General features: G+C 43.8%; 3 protein-coding genes across 7 annotated transcripts in view; 2 read left to right on the forward strand and 1 right to left on the reverse strand.

Annotated features, from left to right (window-relative positions):
* The window catches only part of acacb (acetyl-CoA carboxylase beta), a 33,967-nt gene extending 23,134 nt beyond the window's left edge, over positions 1–10,833 (forward strand). For all 4 annotated transcript variants that reach the window (XM_048242724.1, XM_048242725.1, XM_048242726.1 and 1 more), the window contains 16 exons: positions 181–303; positions 617–886; positions 1,215–1,312; positions 1,439–1,559; positions 2,569–2,679; positions 3,235–3,378; positions 3,845–3,965; positions 4,282–4,378; positions 4,491–4,587; positions 4,724–4,859; positions 5,279–5,456; positions 5,678–5,790; positions 5,950–6,104; positions 7,857–8,027; positions 8,373–8,509; positions 10,747–10,833. In XM_048242724.1, coding sequence (XP_048098681.1) covers positions 181–303; positions 617–886; positions 1,215–1,312; positions 1,439–1,559; positions 2,569–2,679; positions 3,235–3,378; positions 3,845–3,965; positions 4,282–4,378; positions 4,491–4,587; positions 4,724–4,859; positions 5,279–5,456; positions 5,678–5,790; positions 5,950–6,104; positions 7,857–8,027; positions 8,373–8,509; positions 10,747–10,804 — 2,130 coding nt within the window. In that variant the 3' untranslated portion in view covers positions 10,805–10,833. The remainder of the gene's footprint in view (positions 1–180; positions 304–616; positions 887–1,214; positions 1,313–1,438; positions 1,560–2,568; positions 2,680–3,234; positions 3,379–3,844; positions 3,966–4,281; positions 4,379–4,490; positions 4,588–4,723; positions 4,860–5,278; positions 5,457–5,677; positions 5,791–5,949; positions 6,105–7,856; positions 8,028–8,372; positions 8,510–10,746) is intronic.
* foxn4 (forkhead box N4) lies at positions 10,769–20,536 on the reverse strand. Its single transcript, XM_048242733.1, has 10 exons — positions 20,316–20,536; positions 19,460–19,554; positions 14,327–14,493; positions 13,883–13,974; positions 13,559–13,669; positions 13,210–13,334; positions 12,933–13,029; positions 12,612–12,819; positions 11,271–11,657; positions 10,769–11,022 (listed from the first exon to the last, which is right to left on the reverse strand). The coding sequence occupies exons 2-10, from the start codon at positions 19,531–19,533 to the stop codon at positions 10,769–10,771; spliced, it is 1,515 nt and encodes a 504-aa protein (XP_048098690.1). The 5' UTR covers positions 19,534–19,554; positions 20,316–20,536.
* myo1ha (myosin IHa) overlaps positions 13,912–27,886 on the forward strand; it is a 30,024-nt gene continuing 16,049 nt past the window's right edge. The window contains exons 1-3 of one of the 2 annotated variants that reach the window (XM_048242730.1): positions 13,912–14,054; positions 14,346–14,484; positions 24,678–24,883. In XM_048242730.1, coding sequence (XP_048098687.1) covers positions 24,878–24,883 — 6 coding nt within the window. In that variant the 5' untranslated portion in view covers positions 13,912–14,054; positions 14,346–14,484; positions 24,678–24,877. The remainder of the gene's footprint in view (positions 14,055–14,345; positions 14,485–24,677; positions 24,884–27,886) is intronic. The other variant, XM_048242729.1, reaches the window with a different exon arrangement.

A 27,886-nucleotide genomic window follows, 5' to 3' on the forward strand; every position in this document is an offset into this window, starting at 1 on the left:
TTCTCTCTTTATCATCCAAAGGTCTGTGACTTGAAGAATGCATATGGGGGTTGTCTTTGTCTCTGTCTTTCTCTGTCTCAGAATGTTTTTTTTGTATCTGATCACAATGTCACGGTTGTCGGATGGCGTTATTGTGTGGTCTGCGGCAGGTAGTTCTAACTGTGTGTGTCTCTCCTCCAGGCTCTGTTTAAGCTGTGGGGCCCTGGTGACCGCTACCCTAAAGATGTGCTCTCGTGTACCGAGCTGGTGCTGGACGCTCAGGGCAGACTGGTGCAGATGAACCGACTCCCAGGAGACAACGAGGTAGAGAGCTTAGGTCTGGTCCAGCAAGGCTGGACACTGCTTCAGTAAAGGAGCCATTACTGATACTAGCCACTAGTAGTGCCACTGTTTGTGTAGGCTGCTTATGTGTACTGCTTATGTAAGACAATGGTGATGATAAGCAAGTGAGTTTTTTTTTTTTTTTTTTTTTTTTTCATATTTGATTCTCATTTATAGGACATCTAAAAGATCAAAGAATCATTATAATGAAAAGACAATGAAAGTGGTTTTTAAGTCGTATGCATAACAGTTGTGTTCTGTAAATTCCAGTGTTGTGTTGTCTCTCTCTCCCCAGAGTGGCATGGTTGCATTCCGTATGCGCATGAAGACCCCTGAATACCCGGAGGGCCGTGACCTCATCGTCATCTGTAATGACATCACCTACATGATCGGCTCGTTTGGGCCTCAGGAGGACCAGCTGTTCCTGCGGGCGTCGGAGTTGGCCCGCGCCGAGGGCATCCCCCGCATCTACATCTCGGCCAACAGCGGCGCGCGCATCGGCCTGGCCGAGGATATCCGCCACATGTTCCAGGTGGCGTGGATAGACCCCGCTGACCCCTATAAGGTAGGCTGGTGGGCTGGTAGGCTGACACACACTCTCTCACACACACACACACTACGTTACCATTAACTGCCTCATATGCTTTGTAGCACACACTTGGTTTATTGTCATACAATAACATGTACAAATGCTTTGGACTGTTGGGTATTTTTGCTAATTGCTAATAAGTCATAGAAATAGACAGATGTTTGGGGCAAATGGTCCTGCATGGACATATTTTGCTCTGATGTTTTTGATAGATAGAGTGCTAGATTAACTCCCCAGTAATGTTAAATCTGTGCGGTGAGCGATGCCTGTATTGACCCCGAGTTGTCCCTGCTCTGGCCTGCAGGGCTTTAAGTACCTGTACCTGACGCCTCAGGACTACACACGCATCAGCTCCACCAACTCCGTGCACTGTCACCACGTGGAGGAAGAAGGGGAGTCCAGGTCTGCTGCTCTCACTTCTCAATTCACATCAATTGTTCGTTTGTTTATTGTGAGTGCCTTTAACACTGTTGAAGGCAATCAGCCAACAGGTGATGTTAATGTGTCTCTCTCCCTGCTGGTCTCCAGGTACATCATCACAGACATCATCGGGATGGAGGAGGGTCTGGGCGTGGAGAACCTGCGGGGCTCGGGCACCATCGCCGGGGAGTCCTCTCTGGCTTACCAGGAGATCATCACCATCAGCATGGTACACCACACTACACCACACATAACCTCACCTCACAATCACTGGGTCTTATCGTTGGACTGCCTCACAGATGCCCTGGGTCTGTGTTTCTGTGTGACTGACTGTCATCTCAGTGTGTAGTTACTCATTACTCATAAAAACATGTGGGCACTCCCATTTATTAGGTATATGGAAATGAAAACATGTGGGCACTCCCATTTATTAGGTATATGGAAATGGGCCTGTCCTTATGAAATCATCCCTGCCCTTTTTATCACTTGAAAAGCTGCATATCTTTCTTTCACGAGCATCTTACACTATATTTTAAGCAAATACAGTCTTTTGTTTAGGATTAGTGAGTGTATGTTTTAACTGTTTTAAATGTTTCAAGCACTTGAACACTTGCTGTCGGAAAAACAAAGTAGCCATGGGGGCGGTCCTTATCATTCCGAGGTGCTCTGAATGCACCCTGAGCATGCCATTCCAAAATTCAAAAGTGCTTGTCCCAAGGAGAAGTACGAACCTTTATTTTAACTATGTAGAAAACGTTATGAATTGCATCCACACATCAGCAGCCTTTCAACTGTGTTACAATTGCAAGGGTTCCCTCAAACGTCTTAAAGTGACAGGCACTCAATTAGACCTATACACTACCAAGACGATCTTAATCCCTCCCCCCTACCCCCCACCCCCCAAATGAAATGTGAACAGCTTATGTACTTCCTTCTAGCTTCTGTTATCTCTGTTACTACTGGCTTAGATGTAAATTTGGAAGTGTGTGTGTGTGTGTGTGTGTGTGTGTGTGTGTGTGTGTGTCTGTGTCTGTGTGTGTCTGTGTGTTTACTTACTTCTGTGCCTGTATATTCCACCTATTGATCGATTTTGATTTTGCTGAAGATTTTTCAACAGCTATTCTAACGCTGCAGTGTCATATAACCACAAATTGGAGTACAATGTAATGTGTGTGTGTGTGTGTGTGTGTGTGTGTGTGTGTGTGTGTGTGTGTGTGTGTGTGTGTGTGGACATTCAGGTGACCTGCCGTGCCATAGGCATTGGGGCGTACCTGGTGCGGCTGGGCCAGAGGGTGATCCAGGTGGAGAACTCTCACATCATCCTGACTGGAGCAGGAGCGCTCAACAAGGTACGTCTGCCACCCTCCCAAACGCACCCCAGACCTGCTCACAAACTCTCAGCAGGCTGAAAAACATAGAGCCTGACGGTGATATTGCACATTTATCACCGTTCGCATTGCTCAGTCCGAGGGGCGGGATAATCGGTTACCTTTCAAATTCCCTCTGCACGCAATAGGACAGCGCTATGAGTCTCATGCGTTTCCCACCAGCGGAGCTAGTTGGCTAGTTCAAACGTTTGCCAACTTAATAAAAGCTCGTGTCACACTGTTCGCCAACAGCGACATCCATCTTATTTGTTTTCAAGTAGCAGGGAATTCAAGCCAAACCGTTGCAGCTCTGCCATCAATCATTATGTTAAGCCTGCCTAACAACTCTATACACGATTTGATTGGCCTAATAAAAGTAAAAATAATTTTTTGAGCTCACAAGCCAACCGAGAGTTGCTAGACTAGGTTACCTGTCCTAAAACAACAGAAATGCTATGGCAAAAAGATGAACTTTCAGGCAAACTTTGATGTTCCGGTATACACATCTGAAAAAGTAATTGTTTTTTACCTTCACAGGTGCTGGGGCGTGAAGTGTACACATCCAACAACCAGCTTGGTGGCATCCAGATAATGCACAACAACGGCGTCACACACACCACGGTGCCAGACGACTTCGAGGGAGTCTTCACCATCCTGCAGTGGCTGTCTTACATGCCAAAGGTAGCTGTCCAGTTGTCATTGGCGTCCTTAAAGGGGAATTGAACTCAAGACATTCTAGCCTGTTATCATGGGTAATTTATCATTTAGCACAATCAACTATATATATGTGATGAAATATAGTGTTATAAATGTTATAGTGAGCATACTATGTTATAGTGAGCATAATGTTGTTTTAGGGTTGAGTTCCACTTTAAATATGAATCCCAATGGACCGATTTTCCTCTCCTCAAAGTGAAGCGTTGATGTTAGTCCCACAGCTCTCCTTCTCAAAGTGCTCACATGGTTCTTCCTCTGTGTTGTCAGTGGCTTGGTCATTGCTTCCCATTTCTCAAGAGAGTGCTTGTCAGTGCTTGTGGTTATGCTTGTTTAGTTTAGTCATCGTAGACCTACTGCTGTACTTTATAGGCCTGTGGTTAAGACCGTTATCAGCAGTACATCGTATCTGAACGGTGCGATCTATAATTAGAACAAGACCGCGATGCCCCCAGTGCTGCCCCCTTCTGACCCGGTGGAGAGAGAGATTGAGTTTGTCCCCACCAAAGCCCCCTATGATCCACGCTGGCTGCTGTGCGGCCGACCTCATCCCAGTAAGTCCCTCTGTGTGCAAAACTACCACCACTATGCAACCCAGCCCTGTGTGTAGGTCATTTATGGCCATCCATGACGTATACTGTGGCTGCAGCTCTTACATGTGGGCTGACTGACTGCATGCAAAGTTGTGAGTTTGAGAACACAATGTAATTGTAAGTTTCTGGAGTGACCACATTTGTTTTAAATGTAAAAACGGCTGTACAGTGCATATGTAAAGGACGAGAATATTTCGCAGTGTCTGTAATCTACGAGTTTGCGGCTATTGCAGTGTCTCACTGACTGGTGATTCTGAGCCATTTGTTCTGTTTTTAGCCCAAAAGGGAGCGTGGGAGAGTGGCTTCTTTGACTACGGTTCCTTCATGGAGATCATGGGCTCCTGGGCGCAGACGGTGGTGGTGGGCAGAGCCAGGTATGGCACAGTTCTAACGGCACCTCATAGAAACACAGTGACCAATGACAACACATGGGTTAAATGTGCATTAGCTGCGATTGCTGAGGCTGTGTTATGTAATGGTGCACAGGTTGGGAGGAATTCCTCTGGGAGTGATCGCTGTGGAAACCAGGACGGTTGAGCTAGCCATCCCAGCAGATCCGGCCAATCTGGACTCTGAAGCTAAAGTAGGTTCACTTGAGCTCCACAAGCTCAGTTCATCTCTACCTTTTCAGGACAGTTGCTTCTATGCTAGTAACAATAAATAGTCATCAATTTATGCACCTTTTGTATTGAATTGTTCCCTTTTCTATTTGTTCTCAGGTCATCCAACAGGCAGGGCAGGTGTGGTTCCCAGACTCGGCCTTTAAAACGGCGCAGGCCATCCAGGATTTCAACCGTGAGCGTCTGCCTCTCATGGTCTTCGCCAACTGGAGAGGCTTCTCTGGGGGCATGAAAGGTGAGACAATCTAATCACTCTGTGCTGTGTATGTGCTGTGCACCATGTGTGCTGTGTATTTGTACAACCTTCTTTTTAATGTAATGTATATTTTAAACATGCTGTAAGTGAATCTAAAACCATATATTGTTGAGTGACCTACATCTGGATCTGTTATGGAATCCAATATGGAATGATTAAACAGTTAATTGAGAAGTGAACTAGTCCTACACCTTCCTTCTCCTCCCCCTTTCATTCATAAACACTGTAAGTGGAATAGGCTGTATCCAAGACTATATTAAGTAGATGAAACATAAAATCTGGTTCTGGTATTGGAACAAGTTGATGAGAAGGAACCATTCTTGAAAAGGGTTTTTGAGACTATTGAGGGACCGGAACAGTTCACTGAGAAGTTAATGTCTTTCTTCTCTGTCCACCAGACATGTATGACCAGGTGCTGAAGTTTGGGGCCTACATAGTGGATGCCCTGCGGGAGTTCCGGCAGCCCGTGCTGGTCTACATCCCGCCCCACGCGGAGCTGAGAGGAGGCTCATGGGTCGTCATCGACCCCACCATCAACCCACTCTTCATGGAGCTCTACGCAGACAGGGAGAGCAGGTGCTCCAGAGAGAAAACAACGTCTCGTTAAGTGAGAATGGAAAGTAATGTCAGTTTGGACACCTGTGTCTTATTGGTCCCCTCCCTCTCTCCCTCTCTCCTTTCCTTTCTCTCTCTCCCTCCCTCCCTCTCTCCCTCTCTCCTTTCTCTCTTCCTCTTCCTTTCTCTCTCCCTCTCTTCCTTTCTGTTTCCCGCTCGTGTTGCCTTTCTCGCTCCTCCAGGGGTGGTGTGTTGGAGGCGGAGGGCACAGTGGAGATCAAGTTCCGCAAGAAAGACCTGGTGAAGACCATGCGCCGGACTGACCGTCCCTATGCCGATCTGGCCGATCAGCTGGGTAAGCTCGCCAAACTCCACTGGTGCTGTCAGTTATAACAGAATTGAAAAAGAAAGACCTGTGTGCCACTGACTAATTTTTTATCTGTTAATGAAGTTGTGTAAACTGCTGGAAGAGCAGAAGAGCTTGTTTACAGTATGCTCTGCTCCTCTTGCGCAGGGTCACCGGAGTTGTCTGGCGCTGAGCGGAGAGATGTGGAGGCGAGGCTCAGGGCGCGGGAGGAGTTCCTTCTGCCCATATACCACCAGGTGGCAGTGCAGTTCGCCGACCTCCACGACACCCCGGGCAGAATGCAGGAGAAGGGTGTCATCACGGTGAGTAAAACCGCGCCAACCAAACTATAGACACCCCACCCAAACACCCCATACCTCGCTTAGATTATAGCCCCCCCTGCACTTGTTCATTGAAGGCATTGGTCCAAATTTGCATTTCATTATTATGACCGCCCGGCAGCAGCCGCCGGTCATATAGGTTTAGTCAGATTTTTTTTTTTTGTTAGTTTTTTTCCATTTTCAAGCATGCCCAAATTTCCGTCCAAGGATTCCGGGACACTGAAAGACCGGGTACACCTAAACTTGGTGGGCATGTAACCCCACATGGATAGCATGGAACCATCGTTTTGCTTTTTGATCTGTAGCCCCACCGCTGGATTGGACCCTAAAGAAAGGAGGGTAGGGCAGACACAGTTTTCTGTGAATATCTCTAGAACCGTAGGGTTTAGGAGGACATTTTTTTTTTATGTTGATCTCAAGGGGCCATGTCAACCCATTCCATAACCACTCATTTCATGTATAGCCACCTAGTTAAACACAAAAAGTAAAAATGAGGTGTTGTGTCGCAGGTATCTGTGACCTAACATAGTCAAAACTGCACGAAATTGGAAGTGTAGGATCATTATGACACCCTCTGTATGCAACGCCAAGTTTTGTGGAATTCGTTCATGGGGGGCCACACAATAAATTAATTCTTGTTACTATACACCAACTGGCCTGTAGGTGGCGGAGACAGTTTTCTGTGAATATCTCGAGAACCGTAGGGTCTAGGAGGTCCACCTTTTGTATGTATGTTGGTCTTAAGGGGGCATGTCAGCCCATCCCATTACCACTTATTTCATGTATAAGCGCCACCTAGTTAAAAAAAATTAAAAAAGCAAAAATTAGGTGTTTTCATCACAATATCTCTGCTGACAAGGTCAAAACTGCACAAAATTAAAGTGTAGGATCATTATGACACCCTCCCGAATGCATGCCAAGTTTAGTGTACTTGCGTTCATGGGGGCTTTACAATAAAATAATTTATGTGTACATTTAGTGGCGCATACACCAACAAAGTCCCGGGACACCGGGTACACAAAGTTGGTGGCCATGTAACCCCACATGGATAGCATGGAACCGTGGATTTTTCGTTTTTGATCTGTAGCTGGACTGGACCCCGCGAGAAAGGAGGGTAGGGCAGACACAGTTCTCTGTGAATATCTTGAGAACTGTAGGGCCTAGGATGACCATTTTTTTTCCTCGTATGTTTGCCTCAGGGTCATGTTAACCCATATCATGTGCACACATGTGCACAAACAGATACACACGCACACACACATACATTCACAGTAATCATCACGTATGACACATACTCACCACGGTAGACATATGTACGCATGCATGCACAGGCACATACATGAGGCATACACACAAGCACGCGACGCGACACACACACACCCACACACATAACATAAACATGCACACATGCACACAATTCTCAGAATTATGAACAGGCAAAATGGAGGTGGGGTTGTATGAAATTAATTTTACATGTGAAATCTATGAACTAATCATGTTTTGGTACTTGTTGTCTAGCAGATACCAGTGAGAATTGAGTGTGGATAATGCAATTTAGTGAGACAGTTAGAATCATATAGGCCTTTCAGCGTGATTTATTTTTGTGGAAAACATGTGCTGGACTGGGCGGCGGTCATATTTTGTACCGCTCTGCGGTACATCTAGTTGTTTGTCATGTAAATGACTTTTTTTAGCCAGAGTGACTTACAGAGTGAATGAATTGTTGCTGTGCAGGACATTCTGGACTGGAAGAGCGCTCGCTCCTTCTTCTACTGGCGCCTGAGACGCCTCCTGCTGGAGGAGGTGGCCAAGGCGGAGGTCCTGCAGGCCAACCGCGACCTCAGCGACGGCCATGTCCAGTCCATGCTGCGCCGCTGGTTTGTGGAGACGGAGGGCACCGTCAAGGTGAGGCCAGCAGAGTCACTCAGGGGTCTGGTGCTGTGTGTGTGTGTGTGTGTGTGTGTGTGTGTGGCCTCAACAACAGAGCCACTTCTCTCCTGTGAATATATTATTGAAATGGAATTAATGCTCTACGTGTCCTTCCTATGACTCAATCAGTCATATGTTTGTACATGAGCTGTAGTAGGAGACTAGCAGGTGAAATTCATTTGTTAACGTAGGTGGACCAAGTTCATAGTAGGTCATAGTTACTTTCTGAGCTCAAACTTCGGTCCAGTCCCCACTGGGCTTGTAGTGACGTGGACAAAGGTGACTTCAACCCTCTCTGACGTGGAGTGTGTTGTGTTCCAGGCGTACCTGTGGGATAACAACCAAGCGGTGGTGGAGTGGCTGGAGAAGCACCTGGCCAAGGAGGACGGCACACGCTCGGCCATCAGGGAGAATATCAAATACTTGAAGAGGGATTACGCCCTCAAACACATCCGCAGGTACTGTATGCCACTACTGGATTATTGAATGAAATCACTTATTGGTTTTTGGTTTATTCCAATAACTGTTTATCAGGCATGAGCTGAGAATGAGTAGCTACTGTTATGACTTCTTCAGTTATTGATTAAGGTGCTAGCAACACCAAGATCATGGGTTCAATACTGTGGGAACACGTATACTGATGGCTGTCTATTTAAGAAATAGTGTGAATGACTTTGGACAAAAGTGGCTGATGGCTAGATGACTAGATTCACTGATCGGGCCTCTGACTGTATATGAAGTCTGTGTAGATTCCCCCTTATGAAGCCTCCAGAAGCTAGGAGCTAGGAGGTAGGACTTATCTGCTGGCCACAGTGGAGCTAATAAATGCCAAACGGTTGTATAAACGCACAACGGTTCTCTCAGGATCATGGTAGTTTGTGTTGTGTTGGTAATTCAGTTGTGGTATGTTACCGCAGGTGATTTTATTTTGACAATAGGGATGAGGTGAGTCCAGACACACTTGCCATTTTCAGGCCACAGCATTCAACAGTATTGGTCACCGAGTTGCCTTAAAAGACATCAACAGCTGATTTCTACCTTGGATTTTCTCTTTACTTTGTACACCACGTAGGGCATATGACAAAGGGGAAGTAAGCATTTCTCTCTGACACTACGGTTTTAATCTGCGCTGATGGTGGGCTTTTCCAGTATTTCTTTGTATACTGCTGAATGTACTGTATTTGTACTGTATTGTATATTGGATATCACAACTGATGAAATAAGCTAAATCACAAAGTGCTTCAAGAGTCACCCTACAAACCCAAGCCTCAGTTTAATCATGCATGTGTAACTTGCCACTTGATTTGTGTGGATTTTTCAAAAGGTATTTTTAGGTGTACCAAAAATGAATTATTTTCTTTTGTGCCTTTGACTGTTTTTACCAAAGATGTTGAACTTTAGTGCCTCCACCACAGCTGTTTAAGGGAATTCACGGATGAATGAACCACAAGGGTGTAAGGAATGATTGTTATAGCACAAGTGCTATGCTCTCTTCAAAATGAATTGGGTTAGTTTGTACTTAAGAGATTAGGATTTGAATGTATGTGTATTTGAAGAAAAAACATAGTGAAATGTTATTTTTTTATACTATGTTGTCAACATTTCCCGCTCAATATGTTTCACTTTGAATGCAATGTTATGGATATTTTTGACTGTACTGTCCTTGTACCATACACAGCCACAAAAATGCAAGTGCTGTATGACTATACTCGTTGGGACATTGGCAAATCCAAATCCTTTTCACTGTTGTCCTGTCTGTGCCACTGTACTGAAAAGACCACTTGATAAATGTGTTTTACGCGAGACCTCAGAAACAAGACCTCGTGGATAGTGTTTTCCCTCACTCGTTTATTCTACAGTATTTGACATGCATTCACCCAGAGTTACATAGAAACACTCTAGAATGTTCTTGCTTCAACTGTAACAGCCCAATCAACAGTGAAAACACATTTATACATGGATTAACTTTCAAAATCTAGTTTGTTTGTACGCCTTGGAAACATTGGCACATATCTGTGTTTGGCTTCACTGCATAAGAACTTGTCACATTTTAATTACTACCAGGGTAATTGCAAAATACAGGATTTATGTACAAAATCAGAATCAACATATTTCCTCCATTTATAAATATAAATAAACATAAAAAAAGACACACAATACAGTCATACTGCCTATCACAACTCAACAGATAAAAATGCACACAGCTACCATACAGTAACAATACTAACCAAAGGATCTGGTGAGTACCTTTCACAATACTATCAGAAAATGGGTCAAAGATAAAGTGACCTTTGACCTCCACTATATACATGGTGAGAAATTGATTTACTTTTTGTAGATATGAGCACAGAACTCTTCTTGTGTATGAAAACTATACATGTTGAAAAGGTTGTCTTTTCAAAAGTCCTAGGAAGCAGTCCCTTTTGAAAACCCCTCAGTTGTTCTTGATACTGTCTCTTGAGTTTCATGTTAAGAGAGTCAATGTCAAGGACTTTAGGTTTTCCATCCTGACACAAAAAGGAGCTCAGATAAACACTTCAAGTGTTTTGTAGAAGAAAAAAAAATGTTTACACAGGTCTTTGAAGATCTTTATCCTCCCTTAGTTTGCCGTGAGAAGTGGGATCAACATCAGAGGAATATGTTTTTTATCCGTAGTATTTCCTAGAAATGGATCTTGTTTTTCCTTTTTGGTGAGGCGTGGCTTGGGTGTGAGTGCGTTAAAGCAGGATGATGGGCTTGGTGCCCCCCTGTGAGCCCATGTATTGGGTGGAGAGGGCATCGAGGGCGCTGACCGATGTGTAGACCCCCGTCAGCTGGAGGTCGGGGTACTGCAGGACCTGAGCGCTGGATGAGACGGGGGGCATGCCGCTGGTGTCAAGATCACAGTCGGACAGACGCAGGGGAGAGTTGCTGAAGGTTCCCAGTGCGTCCAGGTTAAAGCTATCGTCCTTCATCTCCTCCCACAAGTTACCTGAAAAGGACCAACATGTATAAGTATGAAATTCTGCATTTCTTTAATATTTTACAACTTTATCAATATGACCTGTGAATGTGTTAACATTATTGTCCTTCTAATACATTTTAATATGAAATACATTTTACAGCCTTCAATTGATTTAACTCTACTAGTTGCTGTCCTCTAGTTCCAAATTTGAATGTGTTATAAACATATTTAATAAAAATTGTTTTGAGGGTGCCACTGACTGTTAATGGGCTCACCTTGCAATGCAAAGTCCATGATACTGGGGTCTAGAGCGTCCACCTCGTTGACCTCTCCACCGTGCATGGCATAGAGGTCGTGATGCTGCGGCCGGGCCTGGTGCTGCTGCGGGTGAGGGCTGTGGCTGAGGTCGGGCACGGCGTGCAGCGGGGGCGTCTGGGCTGGGGCTGGCGACATGGGCGCCAGCCTTGACTGGCTCTGGAGCTGCAGCTGCAGCTGGTGCTGCTGGTGGAGGGGCAGGCACTGCAGGGCCAGCGTGGCCACCGCCTGAGGCTGCACAGGGATGGTGGGGCCCGACGGGCACACCGGCAGACGGGTCATGCCCGACTCCAGGGCCTTCCGCCGGCAGCTCTCTGGCCGGTCAGTTATCAACTTGTCCAGCTCGTCTAGATGAGGCAAGATGCAGGGAAGAGAGAGATTAGAAATATGACTAGATTAGATTAGATTAAGTGTTATTATCATTTGCCAAAAACAATTAAACTACAAAATGCAGTACAAAATGTTCCTAACCAGATTGCAAGGTGTTCAATGTAGCATCAAAGTGCAAGGTGTGTTCATGTTCATTTACAAGTGTGAACCTCTATTAAATCCATCATTTCATTGATAAATCCATTTGTAATAATATACACTGTTACAAGTGCCACTCAAACTAAAGTGAAATGAACTGCTTGGGAATCAAGTGACTCACTCCCAACCAAAGCATTAACCTCAGCAGCAAGTCATTAACTTTTCACTTGTAATACAAGCTACTACAGTGGTATTTTATATCGCATCTGGTGGAGCACAAGATCAAACAGAGTCTGAGCCATGGGGTGCGCTGATGTGCCCCTTGGCTGAACCATTTAGTACCTCTGCAGAAAACTACTAATAGTTATAGACCCTTTCAACAAGGTAAACAAAAACAATGCTTGAACATTCTATTTGGGCCCCAATCTACTTCCTCTGCATTAAGATAACATGTGGAATGTTAAAACGGAAGTCTTGTGGGGCCAACTATGATGCTGATAATGGAACTCTCTTGAAAGGGTCCATAGAGGGGATAGTTTTTCCCAAAGGGGTAATAAATCTAAGATATTGACCATGTATGTGTTCGCTTTGATCCTCTCATGATTATATAAAACGTTTTATGAAACAGCAAAGGGAGTGAGGAGTGTCTGCAAAAGCCCAAATATGGATTGGCTTTGCTCCATCATAATATAGGCAGAAATAATAGCTATGTACAGTATGTGTGTGTGTTTGTGTTTGTGTATGTGTGTTTAACAAAAAATGGTGGCTTGGGTAGCTTTACAGTATGACCCAGGGCTCAGAGAGATGAGAGTGCGCGGGGCGCACACACACACCTGGGTTGGCCATGCTGCGGCGGATGGCAGGCAGGTCCTTGCGCTTCCACTTCTGCATTTCCTCCTCCATCTTGTCGATCTTGGCCGGGTTGAGGGCCCACAGACAACCCTTCCGTGAGGAGCCGCTCAGCTTGTTCTCCACCTTCTCAAAGCACTTGTTCAGGGACAGGTTGTGCCGCACCGAGTTCTTCCAGCCATCAGGAGCAGTCTAACGGCAGACAAAAGGCAACGTAAAAAAACAACAACAATAACATAAAACATAACTACAAACGCTGACATTTGTGACTTGTAGAACTGTAGATTATGAGGTATTGCGCTAACCTTGAAGTAAGGGAAGTGCTCCTTCATGAAATTATAGATCTCACTGACGGGCAGACTACCCGTCTTACTGTTTTTCAGCGCCATGGCGATAAGACAGCTGGAGGGGACATGAGCAAATAACATGTACGGTCAGTCTCTTCTCAAAAGTCATCACTTCTCTGGACAAACTTAAGAACCAAGAATTAACATGGAAACTATGGGGACAAACAAATAATGGAGTTTTTATGTTACTTAAGTTTTAAGTTACTTCTTTCATGCACCTTCCTGAATGGCTCACCTGTATGAGTAGATGGGTTTGGGGAAGGACTTTGGATGCAGGTCCTGGTTGCTGTGTGGAGCTATCCGAGGCTGAGAGAACAGCGTCTGATTGTTGTAGCTGCCGTACAGTCCAACAGGTGAACACTACAGAATGGATGATGAAAAAAAGTTAGATGTAATGAGACAATTTAGTTATTGACATCCCAATACATTATAGATATGTCTTATCCTCCAACAAGGAGACATGTATACAATCAAACAGAAATGTATACGATCATGACTCTAAGAAAGATTCAGGTACAGTTCCACACGCACTACATTTACATAATCTGTATTCCATATGGGACCCGTGTGAGTGTGAGTGGTACCTGCTGGCCTGCCTGGGTGAGGGTGAGCACCTGCTGGCTGGAGGGCTGGTAGACGGAGGCTGGACAAGGGAACCCTGGTGAGTGCTGCCCATTCAGAGGGTACTGGGCCATCTACAGAGACAAGACAGCAGACACTTCAGAATGGGGAGGTGGGCAGATCAGATTTGGTGATAATGTGCAGTAAGTTCTAAGCCTCACTAAGTTCTAAGCTATCCCTGCCTGAGTATACAGCAAACTGATTTCTGTTTTCTTAATGAAAACATGCAGGTTGATGAGTCCTTGGGTGATTGTTTTAGTAGACCCAGTGCTGAATAAATGACTTACGCTGTTGATTCCCAAAGGACTGTGCTGCATGTTGCTCTGCAGGTGGATCATGGAGTTTGGGACCCCAGTCAACGTCATGCTGTTCATCTGAGCTGTGGGTACAACACCATTCCACACACAAGCCTGTTAATGAACCTAAATATGAGCCAGCAGACCACTCAAACAAATCATGGTACTGACTGTTTAGAGAAACTAATGTATTTCACATACGAATATTCTAATAATTAATCAATATCATATAAAGACATATTGCATTATAGTTGTTGTTTATAGATTATAATATCTTTCACAATGATTATACCTGGACTTAATCTGAATTTACGAACAATAGATTTCATTTGAATTACAATATTATAACAGATATATCATGGTTTAGTAATCCAGATACTACTGTCTTCATATTACACATTGCATTAGTAGAACAATAGCACATCTCTGACTCACCTGCCTGCTGGTCCAGCAGACTAGCCTGGGCTGAGCCGCTGTAGTCAGGCCGGCTGGCCCCAATCTGCTGGAGGCGGGGCACGTCCACAGAGGTCAGCCATGACAGGGACTGCAGGTCACCCGGGAGGTCCTCCTTGTTCAATTGAGAGGGGTCTGTGGTGAGTAACCTAGGAGAGGAGGGGTAGACATATTTACCTTTCTCTGTTAAACACAGCCAGGCCACACATGGTAGGCTTCATCATTAAAAGAGTTTCACCTGACAGCCTTTAGTTACCAAGATATAAGGAAACTTAATTTGTAGCCTAACCATTTTTTTGTTTGTTTATTGTCTATCTCATGGAATGTTGATTGTCTTTATTTCACGATGTTTGCTAAACCGTCGAAAACTAATATGCGACCTTACAGCAAAACAATGACCATTCAACAATGTACTGTAGCCTAGCCTACAACACCATAAAACAGCCATCATTGAAATTATAAAGTATTGTGGTGTATGCTAAAGTAAGCATGGATGTTAAATAAAACGCTACAAATTATTCAAGTGATTTCTGCTACATTGCGACATGCGACGTCGACCTGACATATTAGCAAAATATTGGTTTGCAGGGCGTAGTGCGCGTGGTGGCGAGTTGAAATGAGCGCCCACAGTCCTTGAAAGAGACTGCCATGGCACTATCAGCCACTAGGTTATACAATAACACGTGCCTATCGTTTCATTCTAATAGGAAATGCATTTAACAAGCTCTTTTATCCGTGTCGACAAAACCTGTTGAACAACATAATTTCGCTAAAAGTGCTAATTATTTGTGATAACTGACCAGATACAAGGCCATAAGACAAGGGTAATAGTAAATTCTAAAACTAAGGGCTACCACAAATTGTGCCATGAATAGGCAGCTGAATCTATAAAGCCATTATGAAGATTTTCCAAGCAATTTAGACAAAAGTGCAAACAATGAGTGTTGAGTTAGCAGTATAGCAAAACAGAGAAGGCACTTAGGGGTTCCAAGGTTGGGGTCAGACAAGAGCAAGAACACAAATTAGGATAAGGGGTCTCGTGTAGCTGGGACTGAGGTAGGCTACAAACTCCTCTACCTCTCAGCTAAGACTAAGTAATTACTATCTAAGTCATTACATCGGCGTACCAGAGTCCAATTAGAGTCTTGTTGGAGCCTGAGGATTCACCGTAAAGTGAATGGATGTACTAATAACCATAGATGTTAAGTGGCCTGGACAGAACCTAAGGTTTGATAAGAGTGCCTCAGGTGCAACTCCATTTTCCAGCTTTCAAACTCTGCACCCCAAACTATGGACTCAAACTTAACACAAAGGAAACAAAAGAGAGTTGTACTGCACATTTCAGTGGGTGTGACCAGACCCCCACCTCTCCAACCACACTCTATGCACATTTACATGGACAGGGCATGTCTGTGATGTGGTCAGTCCAGGCCGTAAGTTCCCTGTAGAACATTTGTGGTTGCGATGGTGGTAAGCTGAGCTGAGTTGAGCAGCACTGCTGTGCTGAATTAGAGGCCAGCCTGGTGGCCTGGTGCACTGACGAGAGTGGGAGAGAGAGAGATGGTTCATGGAGGATATGAACAGATGGGGAGCTGGAGACAGGTGGGACCGTTCCCTAACAGAGAATTCGATAGGCAAGGGAGAAATTACATGGAGACAGCAAGTCAAACTCAATTTGAAAAATAATCTATGTTCTATTACCATACAGATTAAATGTAATCATCTATATGGCAAAATGGTGCAGTGTAGAACTAAAATACATGCACTGAAGAAGAGGAAAGGCGTTTGAAGCCATTCTTCTTGTCAGCAGTCCATTGCAAAATGCCTCTCGCAAATAAACAAATTCTCTGTGGCAGCTCTGTGTAAATCACACCCAATCAAACCCCTCTCCTAAAACAATCATCTATGGTGGAAAACACTATTTTCTTTAACTGCTCTAGATTACATGCCTCTAACATTAGACCACCCAACCCGCCAGTAACAGCCCTTGTCACACACACCTGTTTCTGGAGGGAAAACTCTTCAACAGCTCTATGTCACACACACATCTCTTAGTGACATTGTTAAGACACAGAAGTATGAGACAGCATTTCACACTGAGACAAATATTAATAATCTGCTCTGCGGAAGAATAGGAGATTTAATGACATCATGTTGAATTTCGAGAAGTGCAAACAGATGGAAGGGAAATCCGAAGAGAAAGCATTTGGGCTTATTCTCTGCAAGCAGGTTGTAAAAGCTTTCATTGCGCTCAGAGAGAGCCACTCAGGCTGGAGAGAGACACCTATAATCCATCTATTTAGTTATCATACAGGCCTATTACACAGTGAAAACAAAAGGGATAATCAGATTGCATTAAGCCTCTCATCTAAAGAGTTTTAGTTCTGAGTGAGCAACCACTGACGCGTCCACACATATTTTTGAAAAGGTTTCCTCAGACGTGAAAAAATCTCCTTTTTTATTATTATTCTGCGCTGGTTCTGTTGTACATTGATGGAGGGGGAGAAAAAAAAGATTAAGACTTTCACATGAGCCGAGTCAGAGGAAGAAAGGGGAGTCCTCTTCAGCTCCCCTCCTTATTTAGCCTCCACTCGCTCACTCACAGCTAAAGACGGATGGGTTCAGTCATTGGGGTCGCTATGACAACCCTCACTTTTCAGTTATTTTGTTGGTCTGGACACTGTAGACACCCCACCACCACCCCCATCTAAACTACTTCAACACACACACACACACACACACACACACACACACACAACCAGACATGCTCCCCCTCTTCAACCAAATCAGGTGACCATGGACCCCCTCGTACCATTGGCTGAATCGTACGTAAACAACGCCGGAGGCCATTTGAAACATGGGGCTGTGGCACACGTTGTGTGTAACAGTTGGCCTTGTCTATTGAAAAATGATCACCTATTGTGTCCCAAACGACAAATCTGTCCAGTGGCACGTGGCTCTATTGTCTCCCCCTGCCCCCCTCCCCCCCAGACCCTTCCTTGATTGTCTCCACCGTTTTTTTTTCTCTTAACCAACCCACTTGCATTAATCTGCTGGAATGACAGGCCTCACAGACCAGCCGCAAATAGGATGCCATCTGTTTCCCTGTCCCTTTCCATCCAGCCACTGGCCTTACATTGGCCCCACACCCCACCCTACCCCACCCCACCCCCAACCTCTCCCAGGAGAGACAGGGGGATGGATGGATGGATGACTGGTTGGGGTAGGGGGTGATGGGATGAGGAGTGTTGAGGGGGCTCACCCTGGTTAGTCAGAAAAGTTCAGCTCTGTGGGTCTCGAGGACACAGGCTGTGGGGGAAGGGTGGTGGCTGTCTGAGGGGGGTTAGTCATGGTGGCTCAGGGAGGAAAAGGTCTCATGAATAATCCAGACACACCCGTTTGGGTGAAATCAGACTCACGGCAGCACTACCTGCACACACCACACTCTGCTTTGAAGTGTCATGTGCACCCCATCCCCCTGTCTCCAACTTCCCCTACAAACTGCACCTTACTAAAGGACAAAGACACCTTCCGTTTCAACACCAGCTGTCATATGGGGCTCTAGATGCGCTAATATCATCAAGCAACCAAAAGTTTGAATGAGAAAAGAATGCTTCAACAAAGTTTACGACAAACAGTAGACAAATATTCATTGTGAACCAAATAAAGTCAGTGTTACACTGTTAAATTCTAAAATGGAAACAAAAATATGTATTCCTCAATGGGGTAAGAAGACTTAAGTTATTTCATATCACTTTTTTATTTTAAGGCTTTGCCTCCTCTGTAAATAGTGCCTGAAATCCAAGCTGTATAACGCTTATTCCATGCCAATGCTTCAAACTACAGTAATGCTTAAATATATTACAAGAGGTATAATTTCTAATCTCATTAGAAATCCCTTTCATTTGAAACATTTTACTTTGTATGTCAGTGGCTGAGACAAAGAAATAGACAACTGACAAAAAGTATATTTGATGCAACGTTTAAGAAAATGAGTAGTTGTCTGTCATTCTTATCTCCCCTTGACTTTTGTTAAACTGATGGACCGTAGAGTTGTGCATGTTGTATCTACACAATCTAATTACAGATAATATTCTACAAGAAAGTCTATTTTTCCCTTTCTTTTAATACCAACTTGAAAATAGTATCATAACCAGTGGTCAATAAAAATATAGGGCTGGTATTCCACGTCTCTTCATGATAATACAATGTTATCATTAATCCAGAGGGGTTAGGCTAGTAGATTTACTTTTTTCCAGGAAGGATTGAATCCTCACATCCCCTCTCCCGTCCAGCACATAATGCCCAATGGTAGACAGTGATATCACTTTAAAAAATATATATAAATATATAATATGTACATCAAGTATTCATATGAGATAATAATATAATTATTTCATTAGAAACTTTGTCTTGAGCTGAGTTTTCAAACATTTCAAGTTTCTCATTTCAAACTTGGATAGTATACTAAGCTGTGTTGTTGTGTGGCTTAGGCCTACTCATTAAAATCCAATTAGACATGGGGGGCAAACATATATTTTACTTGTTCAACGAGGCAAAACATGGACCCGTTCTGGACATCTTCAGAAACAAGGCTGCGGGCGAGCAAAATTTCACCCTCCGCCCCTCCCATCATCATAGTAATTGGGAGCCATTGGCTCTAGGCAGTGACCCCAGTACCCCCGGCTCCCCCAACCCCGCCTGGGCAAAGGGCTCAGCCGCTGTCTGTGCCGACAGCGGCCGTGTAAACAGAGCTGATGAGGTCTGACAGATCCATTCAAAGTCCAAATGATGTATTCTCAAGGATTCTGTTATTCGGTCCCTTTGTCCACTAATAACTATAAATATACCCTAATACTTGTTGATCGTTTTTAGGGCTATGCAAACGTGCTTGACAAAGGCCTATTTAAAATAACAATTAAAAAAATAAATGAAATAAAAATAAAAATGTTGTCTATTAGATGAATATTTAAAAATGTAATGCCACAGAGGCCATACTAAAATACCCTCACAACCAGTTCCTAACCTTAAGGACAGGATATTGCCTAAAATATGTTCAGGTAATAGGCATGGTGCATATGTAGCCGTGCATGCATAAAAAAGCTCTGGTCCTACCTGAAGTCCTGTGGGGAAGCGTGCTGGCTCTCCATAACCCCAGGCACCCTGGCTGTGATTCCACTTTCTATCATTTTCTGGGATGCAAAAAAAACCTGTAATGGTTCACAGAAAGAACATATTTCTCAGTAACCACATCAATTGAATAAAAGTTTTTACAAAAAGAAAAATCAGTAGCCTAGGCCTACATATGGTGCTTATTTACCCTGAAATTGTCTAAACTATGACTGATATATTGTCACATTTTTTACAATTACAAAATCCTATAAATAAAATGACTTTGTAGAAGCGAAAATAGAGGACCAACGTTAACGTTATAACATTAGACTACATCATATTTCACTCAAGTGAGAAATAAATGTAGGGAAATCTGAATGTGAAGTTAATAAGTAAAGGCTATTTTTAACGGTGGTGGATATCAGAGGTTGTCATCTAATTAGTAAACTTAGTCTAAAAGTTAGTAAAGTGTTAGCTTGTTTTTTTTCGTGAGATCTATCCTAGCTGTTAGTCTATAGCCTACTTGGCTACACAAAAACATGTTTCCTAAATTCCAATTGCTTTCTGTAGGCTAATGTATCAAATAATTAATCAACAATGTAATGTTACTAAATCAGTTCCTGAGTTAATGAATGATGAAGGCTAGTTTCTGGACCGTCAAAGCAGTTAGCAAAATAATCCTGTCTCAACCATGGTCTTAACATCAGGAGAACAATTTATCGTTGTCTGGAAAGTTGTTTAGTTGAATCATGTTTGCTCATCACTATAGAACAGCTCATTAGAAATATTAGGTGAAAATGAAATAGGCCAATGATCCAACAAATAAAGAGTGCATTCGTAAAAGAAATAAAGAGCTCACCTCTTTTGATTGTGGTCGAGGTCTATGGAAGCCAATATCCCAGTAAGTTACAGTATTGTTGCACTTGTCTTCCGAAACCGTTTTTAAATTTCCCTCTCCGACACTGTCCTCCAGGCTGTCATGCGCAGTCTTTGAATGGAGTTCGAAATACTTCAGGGGGTTGGATCTCAATGACAGCTGCTGCCACTGTAATAACGACGGATGTAACGCCCACCGACTGCGAAAAAGAGGGAACCTATAAAGCTAAACATCATCTATTTCCTCGAGTTGTGACAGAAAAGAAGGCTAGTTTATGCAGCAAGGTTTACATGTTGACTTTGTTATTGTTTGAAACATGCAAATTGTCAGTAAAAGTAAAGAACAAGTGAAAACATCAAAAAGATAAGCGTTATAATTCCCTTATTTATGTTTGCATCCTAAACAAATTGTCTGTGCTATTATTTTAAACTTACCCTTGTAAGTATTCTCATTCCGTTTAGCCTAAAAGGTTAGGCTACTGCAGATCTGAAACACCATGCATTTAAATTAGGTAACAAGAAAGTATCATAAATCGAACTAGCCTAGACTATTTTTTGTTTTCAACTTTCATCTGTTGTAGTTCAGGCATGTAATAAGTTCCCATCCTACTCTTGCAGCCATTCACAGTATCAGTGCACTCCAGGCAGCGGTCACCGATTTGTGTTCCTTGAATGAGTTGAAAACTGCGGGTGAAATATTAGAGCGCCACTACTCCCGCTCCCACTGGCGCTCAGCAGCGGGAAAGGCAGTCAAAGAAGCGCGCATCAGGTGCACACGGAATGGAGGACATCCATAGGCTATTTATAGGCTACTTCAGCGAATATTTTTCTTTCAAGTTATTAAATCAGCATTTAAGTAGTAAAATGACTAAATTAGGCTAAATAATTGCACTGCATGTTTGTTAAAAGGGTCCCTGAATACTTTATTCTGGATCTATTTTCAGTTTGTATGGTATTTTATTTTCTTAAGTAGGCCATGTTACGAACTAAACACATCGATTATAGAACGAAATAAATTTGGGTTAAGTGTTTTAGTCACCCTATGTTTATGAGATGAGATGCTGACAGCAGAAAAACCACATGGGACACCACAGATGGTTAATCGCAGTGTCACAAAAGGCTCAATCAATGCCCAATTCCAACGGCCGAAAACCTGTCTGGAAACCAAGGACATGCACCAGGTCCTAAAGCCTGTTCCTATATTAAGGGGGGAAATGAAACTGTTTAATTTACACTCAAAAGACCAATATGCATTTTAAAGTAGCCTAAAATGCACAATGCTATATTTTTGCCAATTAAGTTGAGCCTAAGTTAGCTTAGGCTTCTTGTTGGCTTCTTTTTATTATTTTTCTAAAGGGAAAACAAAGTGATGCAAATGGATTAAAGAGTCAGCGGACGTGAGGCATTTCTTGCTTGTGTAAAGAGTATGATCTCTCTCTCTCTGTCTCTTTCTCTCTCAGTCTCTCTCTCTCTGCATTTCCAGGTTAATCAATCTGACGCTAATGGTCCCAGTGCATGTCAGATTACAACTAGGCCCTTCATACATATACAGCATGAAAGCACTCCTGTGATGGCATTTTTCTTCTTAAATGGTCACGCATAATACCATAATGACCAGTGCCTGATATGCGATGGGGACGAGCTTTCTCTGTTGTGACTCACAGCGAGAGTTTAGCCAAAGCTGCTACCATAATGTGGCAAGTAGGCACTCACACTCTCTCTCTGGTCAGTTGTCCTTTCTGAACGACAAGTGACCCAGTGTAACCTTTTGGCCGGAGGACGGAAATTGCCCCTCATCTGTGGATGGTCAGGGTGGTGTTTGTAAGGAGAGGTAGTCAAAATGGTCTACTCTGATGAGGATCTCCCCGTCTGGGTCAAAGGAAGTCAGATTGCTGGGTAGTTTGTCCCGGGTTTTGACAAAAAGTTAATGAGTTTCCTGATTATTGCTGCTGTTTTCAATTGAAAAATGAATTGAATAAAATGTAATGTGACATTTAAAGCATTTTTGATGCCTAAAAGGAATATGTAACAATATTGTTTTTCATAAATTACGCTAAAGGTTTGCAGAGCTTCATGTATTTTTATGTAAGTGGAATTTGAACATTGCACATGGAATTTCACAAACACATCCATGCATGCACGCATGCACAAATTCTTGAGCGCGCTTACACACACACACACACACACACACACACACACACACACACACACACACACACACACACACACACACACAAACACACACACATACGCAGATATCATAAGTGACAGTGATCCTGGCTCCCTGATCATGAGCCATGCTTGCTGGACATCATTGCTTCTAAACCACATATAGAATGTCTCCTCAATCTGCTACAGAGTTTCCAATCATGCTCTCCATCCTCATCTCATTTGAGGGAACTCTTCAGATTCCTCCTCTAACGTGCCACAGCAGTTGTGTAGATTTCTCAAGAGAGCTGTTTTTGAGAAAAAAAGTCTCTAGCCATGACCCTGAAGTCAGAGACTGATTGAGGTTGTCAGCACCAGGCCCTCCTTATTAATCTATAAAAACAGCACAAGGGTGAGAAGAAAGGGGTGGAGTGTTTTCATGTGAGCAAGTGAGAAAGCGAGAGAAAGAGAGAGAGAGGGGAGGGAGGGAGGCACAGAGGAAAAGGGAGGGAGAGGGCTACGGGGTAAGGAGAAGGGCAAGGAGAGAAAGAGAGAGAGACCTGGTGGGAACGCGTTATTATCAGCCCTCTTTCCCAGCATGGCCTCTCTAATGGGAAAATGGGGCGCTTTGACTCCAGTGAGATGGGATTTGTCGGCTCTTGTGCTGAACCCAGGCCCAGTGGGTAGCACAAAGCTTGTTAAGTCTGGACAAGCATTACAGGAGAGGGGAGGTGTGGTATACACCCAGAGTTAGGTTTTACTGGGGGGTGGAGAGGGAGTTCACGTATCCTTGGCAACAGTGGACAAACTTTTTGGGACAAACTTGACCCTGTCCTTATTAGTGAGCGGGCTCCAGCACTTTTTTTGTGTGTGATGTTATGCATTGCTCTTTAGGCATGACAGTGCTGCACTCACCTTTTGATTACCATGGGAATTGAAGTGTGAAAAACAAAAACAAATGACAGGGATTAATCGTCCTTTAAAGATCCTGGAAGGAGGACTTTACAGGGTGGAGAGAAACTCTATCTATTCTTCAGGGCTTTAATGCCAATCAGGCTGGAGAAAAGAGACACCCTCACTTCGTGTCTGTTTCCAGCAGGTTATTCATTGACTCAAGGGAGTCAGCTGTTTCTCTGTCTCACAACTCTGAGCACAGTTCTCAGTACACAATCCACAGTACACATATGCCGGGATGATACACAGTCTATATTCCTTCCAGCTAAGGAGGCAACATTACTGTTATTCATATTTGTTGAGTATACATCACAATTATTTGTAAAGCTCATACAGACAACCCTATTCTGTCTGGCTGGAGTACCATATATTCATATAAACATATATTGCTGTGATTTTCCAATGTTTTAAAAAAAATAGAAAACCAAGAAATATATTTCAGTTTGAATACAATGGAAGCTGAGAAATGTATAGCTTCTTGGAATTGATTCAGAGAATTTTTTTTTCCAATTGTTGATGATGGCATGAGAGGGAGTGCTTGAAACCGCATATGTCAGTTGTGTTTGTTTCCCTTGGCGCACTGACTCAGAATGCCTGCATGGATCCCTACGCTGTAAGGATCACTTACTGCCTGAGTGCACCCGGTCAGCTGGACAGAGCATCAAGCGGAGATGTCTAAAAAGGGCTGATGCCAACCTGGCATCAAGTGACCAGGCTGCCCCAAACAAAATCACACACCATGGTGCCTGGCATACAGTCATCGTGCGAACGCTTTGAATTGCTGAGCAGCTTGTGATTAGTCTGTAATGTAATTGTCTAATCAAAGATCAGCAAGAGGAGGAGGAGGTTGGCACAGTAAGTTAGTCCGGTGGCCACTGTTACAAGGGTGTGGTGTGTGTGTGTGTGTGTGTGTGTGTGTGTGAGAGAGAGAGAGAGAGAGAGATTAGTGTTGGTGTGTGTAGGGGGACAGAGAGATTGATAGAGAGGTTGAAGTGGATTGTGTTTCTACACTATATCTTTGTGTTACACCCAGTGGCAATAGTAGGCGCCCAGCCTGGGTAAGTCCTGAATAAGATATTTCCACGCAACCCCCCTCCCCCGCTCTGACCACCCCATGAATCATTGAGTACCCAGCTCACAAGCACCGGCGAGCATGGGTTACTCTGCCGGAGAACAGGACCACAGGTGGACTGCACAGGTGCACCAGGCAGGTGAACTGACCTGTCATTTCTTATGGTGGTAGGGGTAGCTGGAGTGGACAGGACACGCTACAGTGACACTCAGGGGTTTGAACCGGCTGTTAAACCTCACAGGACCCTAGATGTACAACCGACCATCTGGAGAGATTTCCGCGATGTGACTGAGTAGACCACCTGTCCGAGAAAAGCTACTGACCTGGGATTCTTTCCATTTACCTCAGAGTCTTACTGAAGGATTAGCAAGATGCAGGTATGGTGCTGGCACGATCGCAAACAAATGCAACCTGCAATCTATGCTCCTTTCCATGACTTTCTTATAGTCTCTGTATTATTCTTGAGACGACAACTTATGGACCATTTGTGAAGGATGTATTGGTTTCTGAGAACAAAGCAGTTCACACAACAATAGCTTTTATTCGAGGTAATTGACTGAACATCGGGCCCATTTACAGCGATGCCCTGAGATGTTTGGTTCAAACAGTGTGGGCTTATATGTCATGTCTATACTTGACTTCTTTACTTTCAATTTTGTCTGCTCAATTATAATAGATGATCAATAGTTAACTCTTTTTAGCTTGGTTGATGTTCAGGTGTGTTTACTCTAATGTCCTGGGCCAGGCATACTGTAAAGACCCGGTCAAGAGTGTGTACCTCTGCACGGCGGTGTCCTTGTGACCCATTTCCCTCTTGTTCCTGTTTCTGTGCCGTGCGTGTGTGTTCCTGTGGCCCATTTGTCTTATGAGCAGGTGTAAGTGGATCCTGCCGTCTCCGTGGAGAGATAGCCCCTTGGGCCACCGTGGTAAAGAGACAGACTCACTTCTCCCAGATGAGACAGATAGGCTTCCCTCCCCCTCTCTGCTGTAGACTGGTGCCTTGGCTTAGGCTCCATTGCATCTTCTATTGCTTTTCTTTTCTCTCTCTCTCTCTCTCTCTCTCTCTCTTTCTCTGAGTGTTTTTCTTTCTCTCTTTGTCTCCCCTGCACTCTCCCTCTCTCATCCCCCCTGTTCTCTCTCTCTGTCTCTCTCTCACACACACTCTATCTGTGTCTGACTTATTTCTTTCTCAGATGAGGTCATCCCTCCCTAGCCCAGGTGACACCCTAGCCTGCTCTGAAGAACCATCTCTTAATTAAAAAACAATAAGGTGCAATACTGAGAAGGTGTGCTAATTTACTTGGTTTGACCGGGGGGCTGGGGTGATTGGGTTCGTTGCAAAACTCTTCTTTCCACATTAAGTGCGCCTCTGCTGTGTCACACCAGGTAAACGTGGGACATGGTAACACAGAAGATGACCATATAAAAATATTATATATATATATATATATATATAACTGATTAATTTCGATTCATTAATTTGAGGAAAAAATAACTGATAAAAGAAAATAGCGCAGATTAATCGATTCCGTATGACCTTTGACCCTGAGCCGTTCTAGTCAGTAACCATTAGACTGTAAAATGAAGGAGAGAAGAAAATGTGCTGCCTAGATCATTGATTGGAACATTTTTCAAAAAACCTCATGGTTGATAATAAAAGCCTTATGGTGTTTATAAAAATAAAGTGTTGATTAAAATAAAGTCCTCTGCAATGTCTGCAGCAAGGAATTTGCATATCACCGGAGTTCATCAACTCTAAAGTCGCAAATCAATGCAAAGAAATAGTGTTGACATTGAGGGGAGTGTTAATTTATTTGCATTGTGTCCCCTAGGTTATATCTGTGGCCTGAAATGCCTTGTATGTGAAAAAAACTTCTTCCCGAAGCACTTTTGAATTTATTTCCTCAGCATATTAGGTCATATCATAGATTATTATGACCATTATTTGAACAGTGAAAATAATAATAAAAAAGTTTTTGAACTTTAATGTCACCATGGGCGGATTATGAACTTTCGGGCCCCTGGGCCCAGATGTATTAAAGGAGAATTCCGGTGTGATATTGACCTAAAGTGTATTGAAACATGATATTGAGTGTGAACGTATGTCTCATAGCCCATCTCGGCTTGTCCCCTGCACTCCAAAATCTGGCTAGTTAGCGATGCTACCAAAAGCTTTTTTCAATAGTGGTGCTTGACATCGGGCTAGCCATGCAAATAAATCACTGTTTTATACCCATTCCCGAGAGGCTCAATGTATCTCCACACTTCATTGGTAGACTTCCGAGGGCCCTGACATTTAAAACGAGACATTGAGAACTTTGAAAAAGCACTGGTGTAAAACAGTGATTTATTTGCATTTAATTTATAATTTAACTTATTTAAATAAGTTAGCTGACTCTCTCTGGGCAAACGGCACGAGACATGATGTGCAGTCACTTTGCTCAAATAAAGTTTTAGTGTGCTAAAACGTGCAATATTTTTAAGTTGATCTGCTGTAAAAAAAAAAAGTGAAATGATAATCCCAAGACAATAAATCCTCTGTCATGCACCAAAGTAAAATACCCAAAGACACGCATCAAAGACTTTTCACTCTGCTGCCGGCGTGGATTGAAACACTCTATGACGGATCGTGTAATTCGGAGGGCAGTGTGTGTGAGTGGGCAAGGGATGATGAAAGTTCCGGGCCGCTCTCGTGTGACTGGCCCTGTAAACACACTCGCTCCCTCGCTTTGAACACTTTTGGGGACGACCACAATGGGCCCGGCCTGCCTTCATGATGTCTGCGCTGAATCTTCAGTTGTGCACACTGTGAGCCCAGGCCCTCCCCTGTCAATGTCTACATTGTTCCAGACACATCGTTGTGAATGAGGCCTGTTCCCATCCATGGAGGAGCAAGTAGGTTGTAGGTGGGCGGAGGGGTGTGTTTGGGGGGGGAGGGGGTTGCTTTTTTTTAAGAATCCTCTCGCCACCATCACATACTGAGATTGGTTCTGACATCTCAAATGGGGCTCTCTCAATGATATTGTTCACCTGCCTCTGTGGGTTAAAGTGCAGGGGGGAGACAGAGGGATGGAGGGAGAGGGGGGGGGGGGGTGTAGGAGAGGAGGGAGAGGAGGGAGAGACGAGGGGATCAGTGGAGGGGTTTGCTGTTGTGGGTTGATGGAGGCATTATGTAAGATAGAAGGGATGAGATTTTCAGTAGCTGACAGGTGTAAGAAAGTCTCTCTCTCTCTTCTCTCTCTCTCTCTCTCTCTCTCTTTCTTTCTCTCTCTCTCATCTGTTTGCCATCCTCCGCCTCCAACTCTGAGCTGAGCTGAGCTGAGCTGCATGGGGAGAGCATGTAAGAAAGCCCAGATCACAGCCCGACACTGCCGAAGAAC

Source organism: Alosa alosa, chromosome 5, assembly GCF_017589495.1.
Source record: "Alosa alosa isolate M-15738 ecotype Scorff River chromosome 5, AALO_Geno_1.1, whole genome shotgun sequence".
NCBI classification, from domain to species: domain Eukaryota; kingdom Metazoa; phylum Chordata; class Actinopteri; order Clupeiformes; family Clupeidae; genus Alosa; species Alosa alosa.